The sequence below is a fragment of the Carassius auratus genome, chromosome 32 (genome assembly GCF_003368295.1).
Source record: "Carassius auratus strain Wakin chromosome 32, ASM336829v1, whole genome shotgun sequence".
Taxonomy (NCBI): domain Eukaryota; kingdom Metazoa; phylum Chordata; class Actinopteri; order Cypriniformes; family Cyprinidae; genus Carassius; species Carassius auratus.
The window spans coordinates 13,687,151-13,702,463 of NC_039274.1; the positions used below are offsets into that span (position 1 = coordinate 13,687,151).

General features: G+C 39.0%; 1 protein-coding gene across 2 annotated transcripts in view; it reads right to left on the minus strand.

Annotated features, from left to right (window-relative positions):
* ptprja (protein tyrosine phosphatase receptor type Ja) overlaps positions 1–11,132 on the minus strand; it is a 31,787-nt gene extending 20,655 nt beyond the window's left edge. For both annotated transcript variants that reach the window (XM_026215522.1, XM_026215521.1), the window contains exons 1-3: positions 10,892–11,132; positions 5,659–5,680; positions 5,286–5,483 (exon numbers count right to left, since the gene is read on the minus strand). In XM_026215522.1, the coding sequence (XP_026071307.1) occupies positions 5,286–5,483; positions 5,659–5,680; positions 10,892–10,963 (292 nt within the window). In that variant the 5' untranslated portion in view covers positions 10,964–11,132. The remainder of the gene's footprint in view (positions 1–5,285; positions 5,484–5,658; positions 5,681–10,891) is intronic.
* Between the last annotated feature and the right edge of the window lie 4,181 nt (positions 11,133–15,313).

The window sequence follows — 15,313 nt, forward strand, 5'->3', positions numbered from 1 at the left end:
ATTGATCCAGAATGCAGCAGCGAGGGTTGTCTTCAATGAGCCAAAAAAGCTCACGTTACTCCTCTCCTCATCAGGTTACACTGGCTACCAATAGCCGCTCGCATCAAATTCAAGGTACTGATGCTTGCCTACAAGACAACCACTGGCACGGCACCAACTTACCTAAACTCACTGGTTAAATCTTATTTGCCCTCCAGAAGTTTGCGCAAATGAAACAACGCCTTGTGGTGCCATCCCAAAGAAGTTCAAAATCACTTTCACAGACCTTTTCCTGGACTGTGCCCAGCTGGTGGAATGACCTCCCAATCTCAATTCGTACAGCTGAGTCTTTATTCATTTTCAAGAAACATCTAAAGACTCATCTTTTTCGCCTGCACTTAACCAACTAACACTAGCACTTTTCCTTTTCTTGTCTTTTCATTTATTATAAAAAATAAAATAAAAAAAAAACTGGCTATACGTTCTATACTAGACTGAGATTTGTCATGGCACTTGTATACTGTTGTTCTCTTGTTGATCTGACTGCTTCTATTGTTCTCATTTGTCGCTTTGGATAAAAGCATCTGCTAAATGATTAAATGTAAATGTATCTCATGAATATTCATAAGAACAGTTTTAATAAATTATAATATTTACTTACTTGTGGTTATAGCTGATATAGCTATAGCTGATAATGAAAACGTGGCATCCACTTTTACAATGGATTATATTTCTCATAGTTATAATGTATTATAAAGTCTCATATCTTCCCATTTTTCTGATGTCTACTTTACTTAAAGCAGTCAAATACCACTTATAAGTAGTAATAAAAAATAATAAAATGTAAAAAAAAAAAACCTCTCAAACAGCCATAAGATCAGATATCAGATAAGATGAGTGTGTAATATGACACACTTGCTTTAAACTATTTTTATTGTAAACTTAGTTTGATTATTTTGATGGTACCCTTTAGACAGCTGTTGAAAAGTAACTCAGCAACTACATGTCGACTAGCGGTCATTAGAGTCTGCTACTGTAAATGTATGCTAACACTTTATTTTGATGGTCAACCAACAGATAAACTGACTAAACTTTAGCTTATTCTACCATACTAGATTCTACCATTCTTGAGCATACTAATACTTTAATGAGAGTTAGTTGGCATGTAGTTGCAAAGTTGCTTATAGTCGACTGATTAAGGGGACCATCAAAAAAATTTAACCATATAAAACATTGCATTTGTTTCAGTTGGAGTATTAAGCTCAAATCAATAAATTAGCATTAGCCTCACAGAAACACTCGAATAACACTCAACATCTAACCAGTCACAAGCTGAAGTAAGAAACTGTGCAGATCTTAAATAAACAATGTCAAGATATTTTACAGTCCATTAGACTGTAAATGAAGTAGATTTAATATGGTGTTCATTGTGTGTTATAAATAATCATAGTCTTAAACTTTTAACCACAAATACGTAAGTATTGTAGCATGTTCAAAATGTTGTTGTTTTGTAGATAACAATGTGCTTAATGTTAATGTTGCACTTTATTCATTTTTGTGTTGCAAACTGTTATTGGATGTTCAAGTTGGATCTAAAAAGAGGCTTCGCCCCGTGTGTAAGGGGAAATGGAAAGAAAGGAGGGGGAGAAGAGTGCCTTGCTGGTTCAAGTGCAGTTCTCTTGGAAGTCGGGGTGTGTACGGAATGGTTTGTGGCTGACAACAGCCCAAATAAACACCCCTTGTTCAATAAAATGCCTCGTCCTTGACTGTGAATGCTACAACTGCTGTTAGAAGTAAAAGAATTGAAGACAGCAGGAAGGGCTGTTGCTGATTGAGTCCTGACTGAGCATGCATTAGCCGAGTAGTTCTATCAGCCGCTGGTGAGAATGGATAATACATTTCGTATTAAGATGGAGGAAGATGACGGTTATGCTGGAGCCTGGGGCAGTGCATATGTTTGGTCCATGCACCGAGGTGATTTCCAATCAGTACATGGCAAATTCAGTGAAAAAGACGGTAAAAAAATGGACACAGCGACCCAATTGGGTTCAACGAAGACAAGTGAAGTCAATTAGAAGCACGCACTTCCTGGGGTCGGGCATACTGTGCAGACTCAAACTGAGCTTGATGACGTAGATGTCACGTGAGCAACCTGTAAGTCTTCTAAACGCTGTGCCAAGAGAAATGTGAATCACCCACTGAATCTTCCAGAGAAGGTGAGCGTGAACAGGAGCAAATTTTGGTATGTATTATGAATTAATTATCTCCCTTGACTTTATGCTTCCAAGTCCCCCCGATAGCCTCATAGACAGTAAAAGATTGTCTGCGGGCTTCTTCTCCTCTCCAATTTGCTACTGTGCGACAGAGAGTCGCTGGTTATGACGCAATCGCTAGCCTATTTTTTACAAAAACTGCTTCTAGGGGATAATTGGAGTATTTAAACACCTCAGGTGTAAAGTTATTTGCTGTCAAAGTGACGCCAAAATGAATGGGAGTCAATGGAATGCTAACAGCAGGTGGGGGTCCGCTAGCCAATGGCGGCACCCAGTGGTGTTTCAAAAAAAAATATGAAACCCTGCCTCCCTGGCCATTAACCACCACTGTAGCACTCTATGACGTCAGCTGCTGGTGGCGCCGGTGCGTCGATCTCGTGAGAAGAGACAGGACTAAAGGTAAACAATAATGGCGGCGCCCGTGAACTGAATCAGCAGGTTGGAATAAAAACACCAACATACTCTGGCAGATTGGACTGGGAGGCTTTTCATGCCCAATTTGAGTTATTAGCTAATGAATTTGCTTGGTCAGAGGAACAGAAAGCCCTTTAGCTTGCTCTTTGTCTGAAAAATTATGCCTTTTCATGTTTGTTGCTGCTTTACACTAGTGAGAAGGCTGATTATAGTGTTTTGGTTGGTGCATTGAAATGCCACTTTGGACAATGTTTCCGATCTGAACTTCTCCGGTCTGAGTTACACAGCCATCAGATTATTCCAGGAGAACCATTACAGGTTCTGGCCAATGATACTGAATCCCTAGCAAGGCGGGCTTATGCACATATTCCACCATCAGTGCAGAGCGAGCTGGCCTGCAATCAGTTCATTAAAGCTCTTTCTCAGCAGAGCTGTGCATACATATCCAGTTAGCAAGCCCACGTGATTTGGTTGAGGCCTTGGAGTTGGCACTGGAGAGAGAAATGGTAGTAGAAGCAGCAATGCAAGAAGCAGCAATGCAATTGGCCCCTCCCCAACCATCAGAGGCGTTTGCTCCACCCAGGAGGCAGACACAGGCCCGTCTTTGCTGGGTGTGTGGTCAGCCGGGACATCTGGTTAAGGAATGCCCTACGTTGACTAAGAATTCTGGAAACAAGAAGGGGACGTAGTAGGCAGCACACTGAAGACCCCCAGGCCCTTGTCCCGCTCATCATCAGAACAGACAGACTGCCCCACAATGAATAAAGAACATGGGGTGGTTGTGGTGGGCAGAACAGCCATATCAGATTTTTGCCATATCCCCATTTGCATTGATGGCATTAAATGCACCCCCCTAGTTGACACAGGGTCTGCAGTGACTGTGTTTCATCCTGATGTGGTGCAAAATAGAACGTAGCTGGAAGACACAGCAGTTCAGCTCTGCACAGTAACCGCTGAGCTGGCACCAATGAAAGGTAAGGGGCTGTTAACACTGACTGTGGAGGGGCATGAACATGCAGCATCCAGTGTGGGTGGCTAATGTGCAGGACAGTTGTATCCTGGGATTGGTTCTTTTTGAGGGATCATGGCTGTCAGTTAGACCTCTCCAAGGCCACGTTGAGTTTTGGCAATGGTCACATGGTAAAAATGAGGCCACCAGGAGCTTGTCACACTGATGGACTTGCTGTTGGGTTTTGGGCATGTCACCTAGATGACAAGGATGACTCGTGCTGCACAGTGCCACCCAGTGCGTCCCTGCATGAGCCCCTGTTACTACACACATGGCCTGGGTCTGCTTCTGGGAGAGACGGTGAAACGATGGGAGTTCTGCAAGAGAGGAAATGTCTATGGGGTTTTTCCTGTATCGCTCATCCTTTATATAAGCTTTCAAAGAATGATCAGTACTTTGTCTGGACGGAGAGCTGCCAAAATGCTTTCAGTACTCTGAAACAAGCCCTGGTGCATGCACCCATCCTGGCACCTCCTGACCCCAAACTGCCCTTCATGATGGACACAGATGCAAGTGGGGATGGAATAGGAGCAGTCTTATCCCAGGCGTGGCCAGATGGAAAGAAGGATGCTCAGCAAGATGCTCAGCAAAGCTGAAAAAGATATTGTGTCACACGGCGAGAGCTGTTGGCTGCCATCTCTGCCATCAGGCATTTTAAGTACTACCAGTCTGCATTTCACTGTACGCTCTGACCATGCCTCCTTGCAGTGGCTCATGACGTTCAAGGAACCAGAGGGCCAGGTGGCTCATTGGCTGGATGAACTGCAGAGTTATGAGTTCACTGTAACACATCATGCTGGGGAACGGCATGGCAATGCTGACGCTCTATCGAGACGGCCATGTAGTATGCAGGAATGCAAGTATTGTGAGCGCAGAGAAGCCAGAGAGCTGGAGCTTAGCCTGAAGGTGGATGGAAGCGGTGGGGCAGAACTGGTCTGCCGGGAGCTACAAGATGTGGATGTCACTCAATGGATGGAGAATCAGAGGCGACACCCAGACATGCAGCCGTTGATGCTGTGGGTAGAGACACAGCAGTGGCCACCTTGGGAGGAGGTAACGGCCCTCTCCCCATTCACCAAGAGATTGTGGGCCAAGTTCAAATGTCTACGGCTAGTATAGGGGGTTCTCCAGCGGGCATGGGTGGTGCCAGCAACAGGGGAAAAGAGATGACAGGTCGTGGTGCCTCGGGACATGCAAGAAGCAGTGTTAAAGGCCATGCATGGCTCTGCTGGATCAGGCCATTTTGGGGTGACAAAGACTCTTAAAAAAAGTAATTGATTGTGGTTGGCTAGGACTTACAGAGAGTAAAATTCTCATTGGTCAGTGATAACTGGCCTGTCCAGTTCAGATACACTGAGGATCTGAGCTGCGTGATAGTTAGATCGCTGGAAGAATCTGTTGTGCAGGTAGAGAAATACTGAGAGTGTGAGTGACAATTAATGAGAAAAGTGCATGAAAGAATGATATGGTGAATGTGATTGAGGGTGAAAAGGGCAGAAATATTATTTTCTTTCTTTCTCAGCAACAGTGGTCTTAATGTTTAAAGTCACTCGAAGCACTGAAAACATTTTAAGCCTGATCAATCGTTATTAGAAGTAGTAAAGACTTACTGGTGGAGAAGTTTGTGCAGCACACATCTGAGCAGTTGATCTTGAAGAAATATGTGTTTCCAGGCTGCAGTCCGGTCACTGTGATGCTATTCGGAGTGCTTGTAATGCTGGTGTTCTGGACACTGCAGGAGGAGCTGTTTCCTACAAATATAGTGATGTCTGATGTTGTGGGGTTTATCTTGTATTGGCACATGGTACCTAAATAAAGACACAAAACCAGAATTCAGTAGGTAAAAGCCTAACATTATTTGATGTTGCAGATCCCATCAAGTAGGTTAATCTCAGAACTGGTAAATATCACTGATACAGTCTGTACAAATGAAGACCTCTTTTTCAGGAAAAGTGACTTTAGAGATATTTATACAGTACTTACAGTCAGAGTGCCCCTGAGGGATCTGGGGAAGAAAACAACAATGTAAATGGATCAGATGTATTACTTTTTCCTTTTGCTTGCTGATTAGCAGCACATGAATTCACAGCGGTAACAGGCTTAAGCAAGTTTTAAACTACAAATAAAGCACTTTTCTGAGTAACTCCATTGTGCGTATCTGTTTCAGATACACATCTATTATGTGCACCACAGAGATGTCTGATGAGCTCTATGTGTGGGGGGGGGGAGTATTGACAAAAAAAAACATTATAAAGCCATTATTTACAGTAAACAAACCCGTTTTGTTATATAAAATTGAACAACAACTATATTGTTGAACACGATCAATTGAAATGACAACTAAAATGATGCAGACCACAAGAATACAGGATCTCATTAAGTGTGCCAATTGGGACAGACATAAAGAGAGGTATAACTGTAAATGGTATCCCTATTTTTGGTGAACTACACTTTTATGAACGCTGACTTCAAACACTGCTCAAACAGTATACAAGCACCATACCATCTAAGGATTTTGTCAAATAAGACTTTATTTATTCCTGGTAAGAGACATGGAGTATTCTTAATTTAATCTAAAAGCCATCTAAAAATAACAGACATGGCAGATAGGAAATTAATTCAGTTGTTTACTAAGGAAGGTATTGTGTTAACTATAAATGATAATAGGAATTAGGAACTTAGGTGTTAATGACAGCTGTTGAAACGGGTTTACATGTCTAGTGATGCATGTAAAACACACGCATCACACTAGCCAATGGACCCTTTTCACACTTCTGCGGTTCATCATAGTTGGGTTAACTTCTATGGATGTCGAATGGAAACTAAAATCTAAAAATAAACAAATAAAAAATAAAAGTATATATATATATAAATATATTTCAGAATCCCATTTCACTTCCCCTCACCGCATATAAGAAGATTTCTATTATACTAGAAAACCCTATTTCCACAATATACACAGAACAAAGGCATATACAGGCCTTCTATGATATATATGACTGCTACTACCAAATATATCTAATATCCTGGGGTCAAACTGATGTTGTTATCTGAGAATGCCCATTATGTGTCAGGCATTACTTAAAAAAAACCTAAAGCCTCAAACTTCTTCATTTCAAATTTAGACAAGAGCTGTTTCAGCAACACAGAACACACCCTGCTTGCTGTGTTAGATGACTGTTCCCATCTAAAGAGGGTCGGAGAGCACAAAATACACACTGCACACAGATCCTCATCACATCTGTCTGAAGAAACAAGTGTTAACACTCTAGAGCTGTTATTAGAGTACTCTTTAAAAAGAAGGTAGCATTACTGTAATACAGTACAGCGATCACATACATTGGGGTATGCACATAAACATTGAGAAATAAAACACAAAACAAATCAAACCAATTGCTTATGATGTGTTTGTACATAAGTTCCACTCTATATTTGCATCACTACAGCTTGTAAAAGAGCCCTGCTCTTCCTATTGAGCTACAAGGCCTTTTACAGTTTTACAAAGTGCATGCAAATACAAAGTGACAGACACTGTATTTGCATTTTGCTGTGACTTCTCCATCTGGGCAATGAACAGATAAACCTACAATCTTTCCCCAGCTATGATGAAAGGCTACCTCACAAAACACACTTCTGAGTGAGAGTAAAATGAGTTACATTTTGGTGTGTGTACGCCTGAGAGAGTGGAGCATGTATGTTTGAACTATTGCATAAATGTGTTTCCTAAAGACTACTGAGTTATTCTTGACAGAGTTTGAGATATGAAGGGTGAGACGTGTTATGTCACTCGAGACAGGAAATGAGACATAGACAGACAGACAACTGCATGAATAAATCCGAAGAGTCTTTTCAGAGGAAACACTTTCAATATTTGTCTAATGACCAGTTGTATACAATATTTGTAAAATAAAATACTTGATTTAAATTAATTAAAAATTATTATACATTATAAATTATCCATACATTTTCTTTGCAAACGTGTAGCATAATTTGAAAAAGAAACATTCCAATAATCCAACTTTAATAGCACATTTGCATAAATGTTACATTATCTGTTTATTTATGACTTGTGCAATTTTGTGACGCCAGACATTTCAAGTTTGTGCGCATTTCAACTAGCCATGACATACAATAAACCACTGAATGTGAATGAATGGACCAAAATTTACATTAAATGTGTGTGTGTGTGTGTGTGTGTGTGTGTGTGTGTGTGTGTGTGTGCGTGTGTGTGTGCGTGTGTGTCTAATCTGTTCCACCACAAGAATATGTCAGAATCCTTCTACAAGAGGGCATTATATACAGCTGGACACAAGCATTTTTGAGAAGACACAAAGACAAGCTTTATCTCACAGATGAGTGAATTTGCAGACTTCAGGATATGTACTAAACTTCCAAACTTAAGAAATGAAGGACATTTTCGAATAAGTTGCACAATTAAGGCCAGAGCTTCTGTTTTATTCACTTTCTTGTTTGAAAAGTGAGCACCACTGAGCCTCAAAGCTGAAAATGAATCAAATTTAATACATGAAATATACAGAAAATTTTAAAGCTAGAAGCTTCATACCAAGAGTAGTTCGCTATATTAGTAGAAGAAGCAATACTTCTAATTATATCTAACATGTTAAAATAAAAATTACAGTCATCTTCAAAAGTCAATAGGGAAATTATATTGCAGATATGTGTGTGTGTGTGTGTGTGTGTGTATGTGTGTGTGTGTGCATAAATAAAAAGGTAAATAAATAATATAAGTGGTGGTTTAAAAAAAAATCAGATAATGTGAGGACACCTAATTTTTAACCTACAGCCACTATATACTGTAAACACAAAGCATCTCTAAAACATACACAAAGATAAACATTTTAACATTGAACATTATGCACTAAACACTTAGTACATAATAAAACATTACATTATGTTTAAACTGTTAACTTACTGTTCCAAACTTGTGTAACTGTGTCATTCACATAGGACAGTACTAGTTAAAATTGTAAATACATTCTGTGGCTGTGTGACATACCATATTTACCACAGTGCAGAATAATTCATAAAAACATAGCTATACAGTGCTGTTTTTGATCATTTTGATACATTTGGCCAAAAGAAAAAAAAATGGGTTTCAGTTGGTTATAGGTAAAAGTTCACTTCATCCAGCGTTTTTATGTTTTCTGTGTCCTGTCACTGACTTTTACTGAGTTGTATGATTCAGTCTGAATTGCTAACCAGTTTGACCAGTTCATTGAAAAGAAGCAGATTAATTGAAAAATTGAACATTGTTGTGATTCTAAACAGTTTACAGAAAAATGCTAGACACACAACTTGACTGCGGAAATATTGTCAGGGTAAATTTAATGCTGTGGGAATTTTCTGAGTAAAATATCTTCAGATTTTAATTAACATTATTCAAATTTGTTCACAATTTTGTTTTTTATAATGCACACCAAATTGTGAGAATAATTTAATTAAAGTTCCAGCCTGATGGAAAAAGCTCTAGTATGAAAGACTAAAAATATTATAAGGCTTTTATTTATAGTATACGAGGAATTTGTTCTGCTTAAAAAAGTTATATATATAAACATGACAATCACGTTATTAGCAATGTTCAGCTCAATATTCAGGGTATAAATGTTTGATGCTTGAACAGAAATTTCATAAACGTCACTAAAACACCAAATAATTAACATTAATAGAATATTTCTCCCAAGTATAATTTTATTTATTAATTTTTAACCCATGCAATTAACTAAGGATATGTACAATATCCACGTCAAGTTATCCATCCATACAGCCAAAATGGCCTAGTGCATGAAAAAAAAAAAGGAAAAAAAAAAACGACTCCTGCTGCGTATATTCTTCTTATAATGGTTATCATTATAGATAACTGTGATTAGAAATGAGAGAGGGAACAGTGGGGGTAGGAGGTGGGGATCTAGACTGTTTTCTTTTCCCTGTTCCGCAGCCCCACGTCACAGTTTCCCTTTTCTCCTCTACTGCCTTACAGCAGTTTATTCTTCCTAAATGGGCCGGGCGATATTTTCATGAGACATTCATGCAAAACACTGTCCTTTCCTGGTGGTGTTAATTACTACGCATCATGGATTAATGGCATTCGCACGCACATTTGCGCAAGAGGAGAGAACTGAGATTTCCTCCATATCAGGCAGTGGAATCATCTTTTGGTTTCTCATGAATCAGTGCAGGCCATTCCTTAAAATCACAGGCTTTGGATAAAACTGTCTATGAGGTCTCCACCCAGTACACCAGCAGCTAATAAGGCTATTGGTGTAACTTAAACAAAGACGCAGCTTATTTTTCAGAGGTGACAGAGATACAGATTTATTTTGCCACAACAGAGGTGAACTTAATAAAAGGCGATCACATGACACTATCACATCTACACATAGAGAAATGGGGTCAGAATCCTGTATCTGGGTGAGGTTATAGAAAATAATAGAAACGTTTTAATCAATAAAGCAAGGTCAGGACAAAACCTATTCCAAAAATTCCTGCTGTCAGCTTGCCAGTCTCTATCTGTCACACCAAAGCAAACTGACTGAGATGAGATGAGCCTAAGTCATTTGCATAGATAACGTTTGCACTTCTGGTTAAACAGAACATAATGGAAAATCTTCGCACATACCTAAATTCACCATTAATCAAAATATATAAAAACCGCTGATGCCAAACATATTAGAATAGTCGTATTCATTAAACCGATATATGAAAATATCAGCTTACTAACTAACATTAGGCTACTGTTGTGTACCAGTGTGCAGCTTGTTCTTGCGGTCAATAACAGAGGTTATTGACAACTTTCTATAAATTACATTTCCCTCGAATAAACTTAAGATAGATGGTAGTTGACTTGTATTTATGTATATATTTATTTATTTATCCTATTTATTTATGTTATCCCACAAAAACAGCACATGCGTCAGAACGTTCATTTCGATTTTATTTCAAAGTAGAACAAAACGTAAATCGAAGTTCCTAAACAACGTTAGCGTTAAACATTAACGTTAGATAAAACTTTTAGGAGAACTTCAGAAACAGATAAGGTTCAGTCACACAGGATGTCATTTATGCAATAAGCATGGTTCATTTTAACAGACACGAAACTAGTAGCTATTTTAAAAGTAGCAGTATTGAACATGGATACGAGACTAATGCGGATCTAAACATCAAGACTTAAAGCTTAACCAGACAGAAAAACACTTACCGAAACGAGCACAGCAAATAACAGTACAGTCGCGCGGAAGACACTGGCCTGAAGTAAATAATGTTGACCCATAGTGGCAAAAAACAAAGAAACAAACCATAAGGTTTATGTCATTCCATAATTTGGTCTTTGAGTCTTTGTTATCTAGAAAAACTGTTCCTATCGTGCACGAAGAAAACGCTGCTGAAGGACGATGCTGCTCATTCGTGCTTCAGGTGCTCCTGTCCTGAACTTTTCTCCTCTTGACTATTTCTCTTCACGGAGTGATGTGGGCGGGACGAAACGAGAAGCCCCGCCCACAGAAACTTTTTCGGGCATCAGCATTTCAAAACCGCACCAACGGACGTTCACGGTCCTTTATAACATCTTGTTGCAGGCGACAGAGCGGGCAAGGGAGCTTAAACCGTCACAAAAATCCATTCAGATGGGACGGAACAACGAAGATAGTTAGCCTTTGCTTTAATCAGTTCACTACGGATGTGCAGAATATAAATGCATTTAGGCTAAACCTTTTTTTTATAACAGTTTAGCGCAGTCAGGTTTTAATTTACATTTATGCATTTGGAAGATACTTTTATCGAAAGCAATTGCAGTTATACGTTTGATCAGTTCATGCCGTGAGAATCGAAGCCCCATTTAACTGTTTGAGCTTCAGTCATACGTAAATACGAATGCTACTCAAGCTGTTAGATCGCAATATAAACTGTGGTTAAGACAACAGGTCAAGAGAAATTTTAAAACGTAGCCAACATGTCGATGAAATATGAATGAATGATCTTAAAACAAGTGAATGACAAGTTGACAAGGCTTATGGAAATAGCTGCAAATAGTTAGTGAAGTAGATAGAATGGGGCTCATTATTCAAATGTTTATAATGTTAACAGGTGTTAACAATTGTTAACAATTATCAAAAAATATTTCATGATATCTGAAAGCAATTATTTGTTTCACTGAGAATTATTATCATTATCAAAGTAATAAACCTGTCTTGTTTCCATCGTTCCATATTATCTTCCTCAAAAATAAATAAATAAACAAAATGATTTATTGACCACAACTGTGCATGAATGTCTTTTGAAATGTGATAATATCACAGCAATCAGTCATGAAACAGTAGGCCTTGGTTTAAAGAATCAACATCATTGGTCAAAAAGTAGGCTTATATCTGAACTCTGTGATATATTTAAGTGATAGTGAAGCCTAAGCCAGACACTAGATGCCGATGAGAGAAATTCCACAACATTAGGCCTACAATATCATAACACTAATTGTTTTTTTGTTAGTGGCAATTTTGTGAGCAACTGCTCTGTTGAAAAAATAAAGAGGAGCAGCAGAAGCACCCTTCCACAACAGAGGTACACCTATATCTCACAACACATATTTCAAGGCTTGCCTACCATTTCATTATTAGTTCTTTAAATCTTTGTTTACATATATATATACTGTTTCACTTCATTATGTGTTTGTAAGGCCTGTCAACTGATTAGCAGTGTTTTAAAAAATGTTATAAATTTTAACAGTTTTGTTGCAAAGTTGAACAAGTACTAATACTTAGCCTAGCAGTTCTGCCTTCCTGTTTGTCAATTAGGACTGTTGCTTTTCCGGCTTCTAAGCAATAGATTAAAAGATTATATTTCCATACAATTCCACTCATTTTTAGCTTTTATTTCGTTCTTACAATACAGCTGTTTCAAAGACAGTAGTATTAGCAGTCATTGGGTCTTTGAATAGCCCACGCAGGGTTATTAGTGTCAGTTTCATCAACCGTGTTTTGTAGAGCATTTCAAAAAGAAAGCTTTGTAACATATCAATCCAAAGACCCTTCCAAGTGTCAGGTCACATTAGGAGCTATTTATGCAGAAATCCAGATAATCAAGCGTTTTCCCCCACAACTGTAAGTTTCTTTTTGTTTCAGCTGAACAGTTCAGTCTTGATGATTTGGTACATCAGCCCCATAACAGTGTTTCTTTGTAAATGCTTGTGGGTGTGGTTTTCTGTGATGTTTCACTGTTCTCTGTGTTGCAACAGTTTTCTTTTTTATGGGGGTCTCAGTCCTGTTCAGTAAACTATGCAGTCTCTTGGGTAACAGAAAGCAAGAAAGGCTAGGGCAAACGTAATGATTAAATGGGAAGTGGTCAAATACAGATCTCTGGTGGATGAAACAGTGAAAGTCTTATCTCCCCACTTACAATAGAAGCTTTTTTTTCTTTTACCGCACCGATCACAGGCCTAAACACTTTTATGAACTCTAACTTCCTTTGCAAAATGCGGGTGACAATTTGTAGTGCTAAAATTAGTCTCTTACAATATTCAGTTTCCTCATTCATGTTCCTCATGAACATGTATGTAGTTTTTAGGTATAAATCTATATAAGTAATAGCACAGTGTAAAACTTGAGGACCCATAGTGTGGGACAAGGTTAGGGAGGGTTAGAGACATGTTCAACCATCAGCAAAAAGTACATAACAGTGTGTGTTTAGGTATTATGTGCAAATGTTTAAATGCCATTTAGGGGAAACAGGAACTTGCTTTCCTAAGGTGTTTGAAGTCAAACTTAAGCTTGAACATAGAATGTATGTGTATAAATTTAAGGTTGGCATAAAGTTAGGTTCTGTCAGGACAGTGTCTATGCCACCCCTCCCACCAAAACAGAAAGCCACAAACAGCCATATCTTTCTTTTGTCTCACAGCAGCAGTCATACTAGCTTCCATCACTACAATGACAGCACCAACCACACCAACCACTTTAGAGAAATTCCAAGCAATGGAAATTGTTTATATATATATATATATATATATATATATATATATATATATATATATATTGATATAGATACATATAGATGCTAATAGGACTTTAGTGTCTCATAATCAAAGAGGTTCCACAACTGTTACCCAAGGCCTCCAAAACTCATGCTGCGTTTGTTTGCGTATGATGACCACAGGCGGCGCTGCTGACGATCATCAATACAGACTATAGTTAAGCGCGTGGGGCAGGGCTTCATATTTTATTGAAGCAGCCCGGGGTGCCGCCATTGGCTAGCGGACCCCCACCTGCTGTTAGCATTCCATTGACTCCCATTCATTTTGGCGTCACTTTGACAAATCGAATAACTTTACATCTGAGGCGTTTAAAGACTCCATTTGTCAATTAATTATTTATAAAGAAACACGAAAATGTATAAAAGGCTCCATTACCTTGTATCTTACGTTATGGCCCCGTAGAAGCAGTTTTTGTTAAAATAGGCTAACCATTGCATCGTAACCTGCGACTCTCTGTCGCACAGTAGAGAAATTACCGTATGGACAGGAGGAGAAGCTTGCAGACAATCTTTTACTGTCTATGAGGCAATCGGGGGGACGTGGAGGCATAAAGTCAAGGGAGATAATTCATCAGAATACCAAAAATTGCTACTGTTCATGCTCACCTTCTCTGCAATAATCAGTGGGTGATTCAGATTTCTCTTGGCACAGCGATAAGAAGACTTACAATTGTCAGACAGGTTGCTCACGTGACATCTACGTCATCAAGCTCAGTTTGAGTCTGCACAGTACGCTCGACCCCCAGGAAGTGCGTGCTTCTAATTGACCTTACTTGTCTTCGTTGAATCCAATGGGGTCGCTGTGTCCATTTCTTTTACTGTCTAATCCGTTGAATCCAATGGGTACGCTGTGAACATTTCTGTTACTGTCTATGATTAGAAGCACGCACTTCCTGGGGGTCAAATCACCCACCGAATCTTGCAGAGAAGGCGAGCGTGAACAGGAGCAAATTTTAATTATCTCCCTTGACTTTATGCCTCCACGTCCCCCCGATTGCCTCGTAGACAGTAAAAGATTGCATGCGAGCTTCTCCTCCTGACCATACGGTAATTTCTCCTTCAATCCTAGTCTATTTTTATAAAAACTACTTCTACGGGGCCATAACGTAAGATACAAGGTAATGGAGCATTTTATACATTTTCGTGTTTCTTTATAAATAATTAATTGACAAATGGAGTCTTTAAATGCCTCAGATGTAAAGTTATTCGCTGTCAAAGTGACGCCAAAATGAATGGGAGTCAATGGAATGCTAATAGCCGGTGGGGGGTCCGCTAGCCAATGGCGGCACCCCGGGCTGCTTCAATAAAATATGAAGCCCTGCCTTCCTGTTTCTAATCGACTTCATTTTTCTCCGTTGAATCCAATGGGGTCGCTGTGTCCATTTCTTTAACTGTCTATGGTTAAGCGCCACTAGATGGAAGCAGCTACTTGTAGAATATATAGTCTGTGGGTTTTTAAAACATTGAAAGAAAGAAAGAAAGAAAGAAAGAAAGAAAGAAAGAAAGAAAGAAAGAAAGAAAGAAAGAAAGAACGAAAGAAAGAAAGAAAGAAAGAAAGTGAATGAAAACGTATCTCGTCAGATTCACAAAATGTGACAGA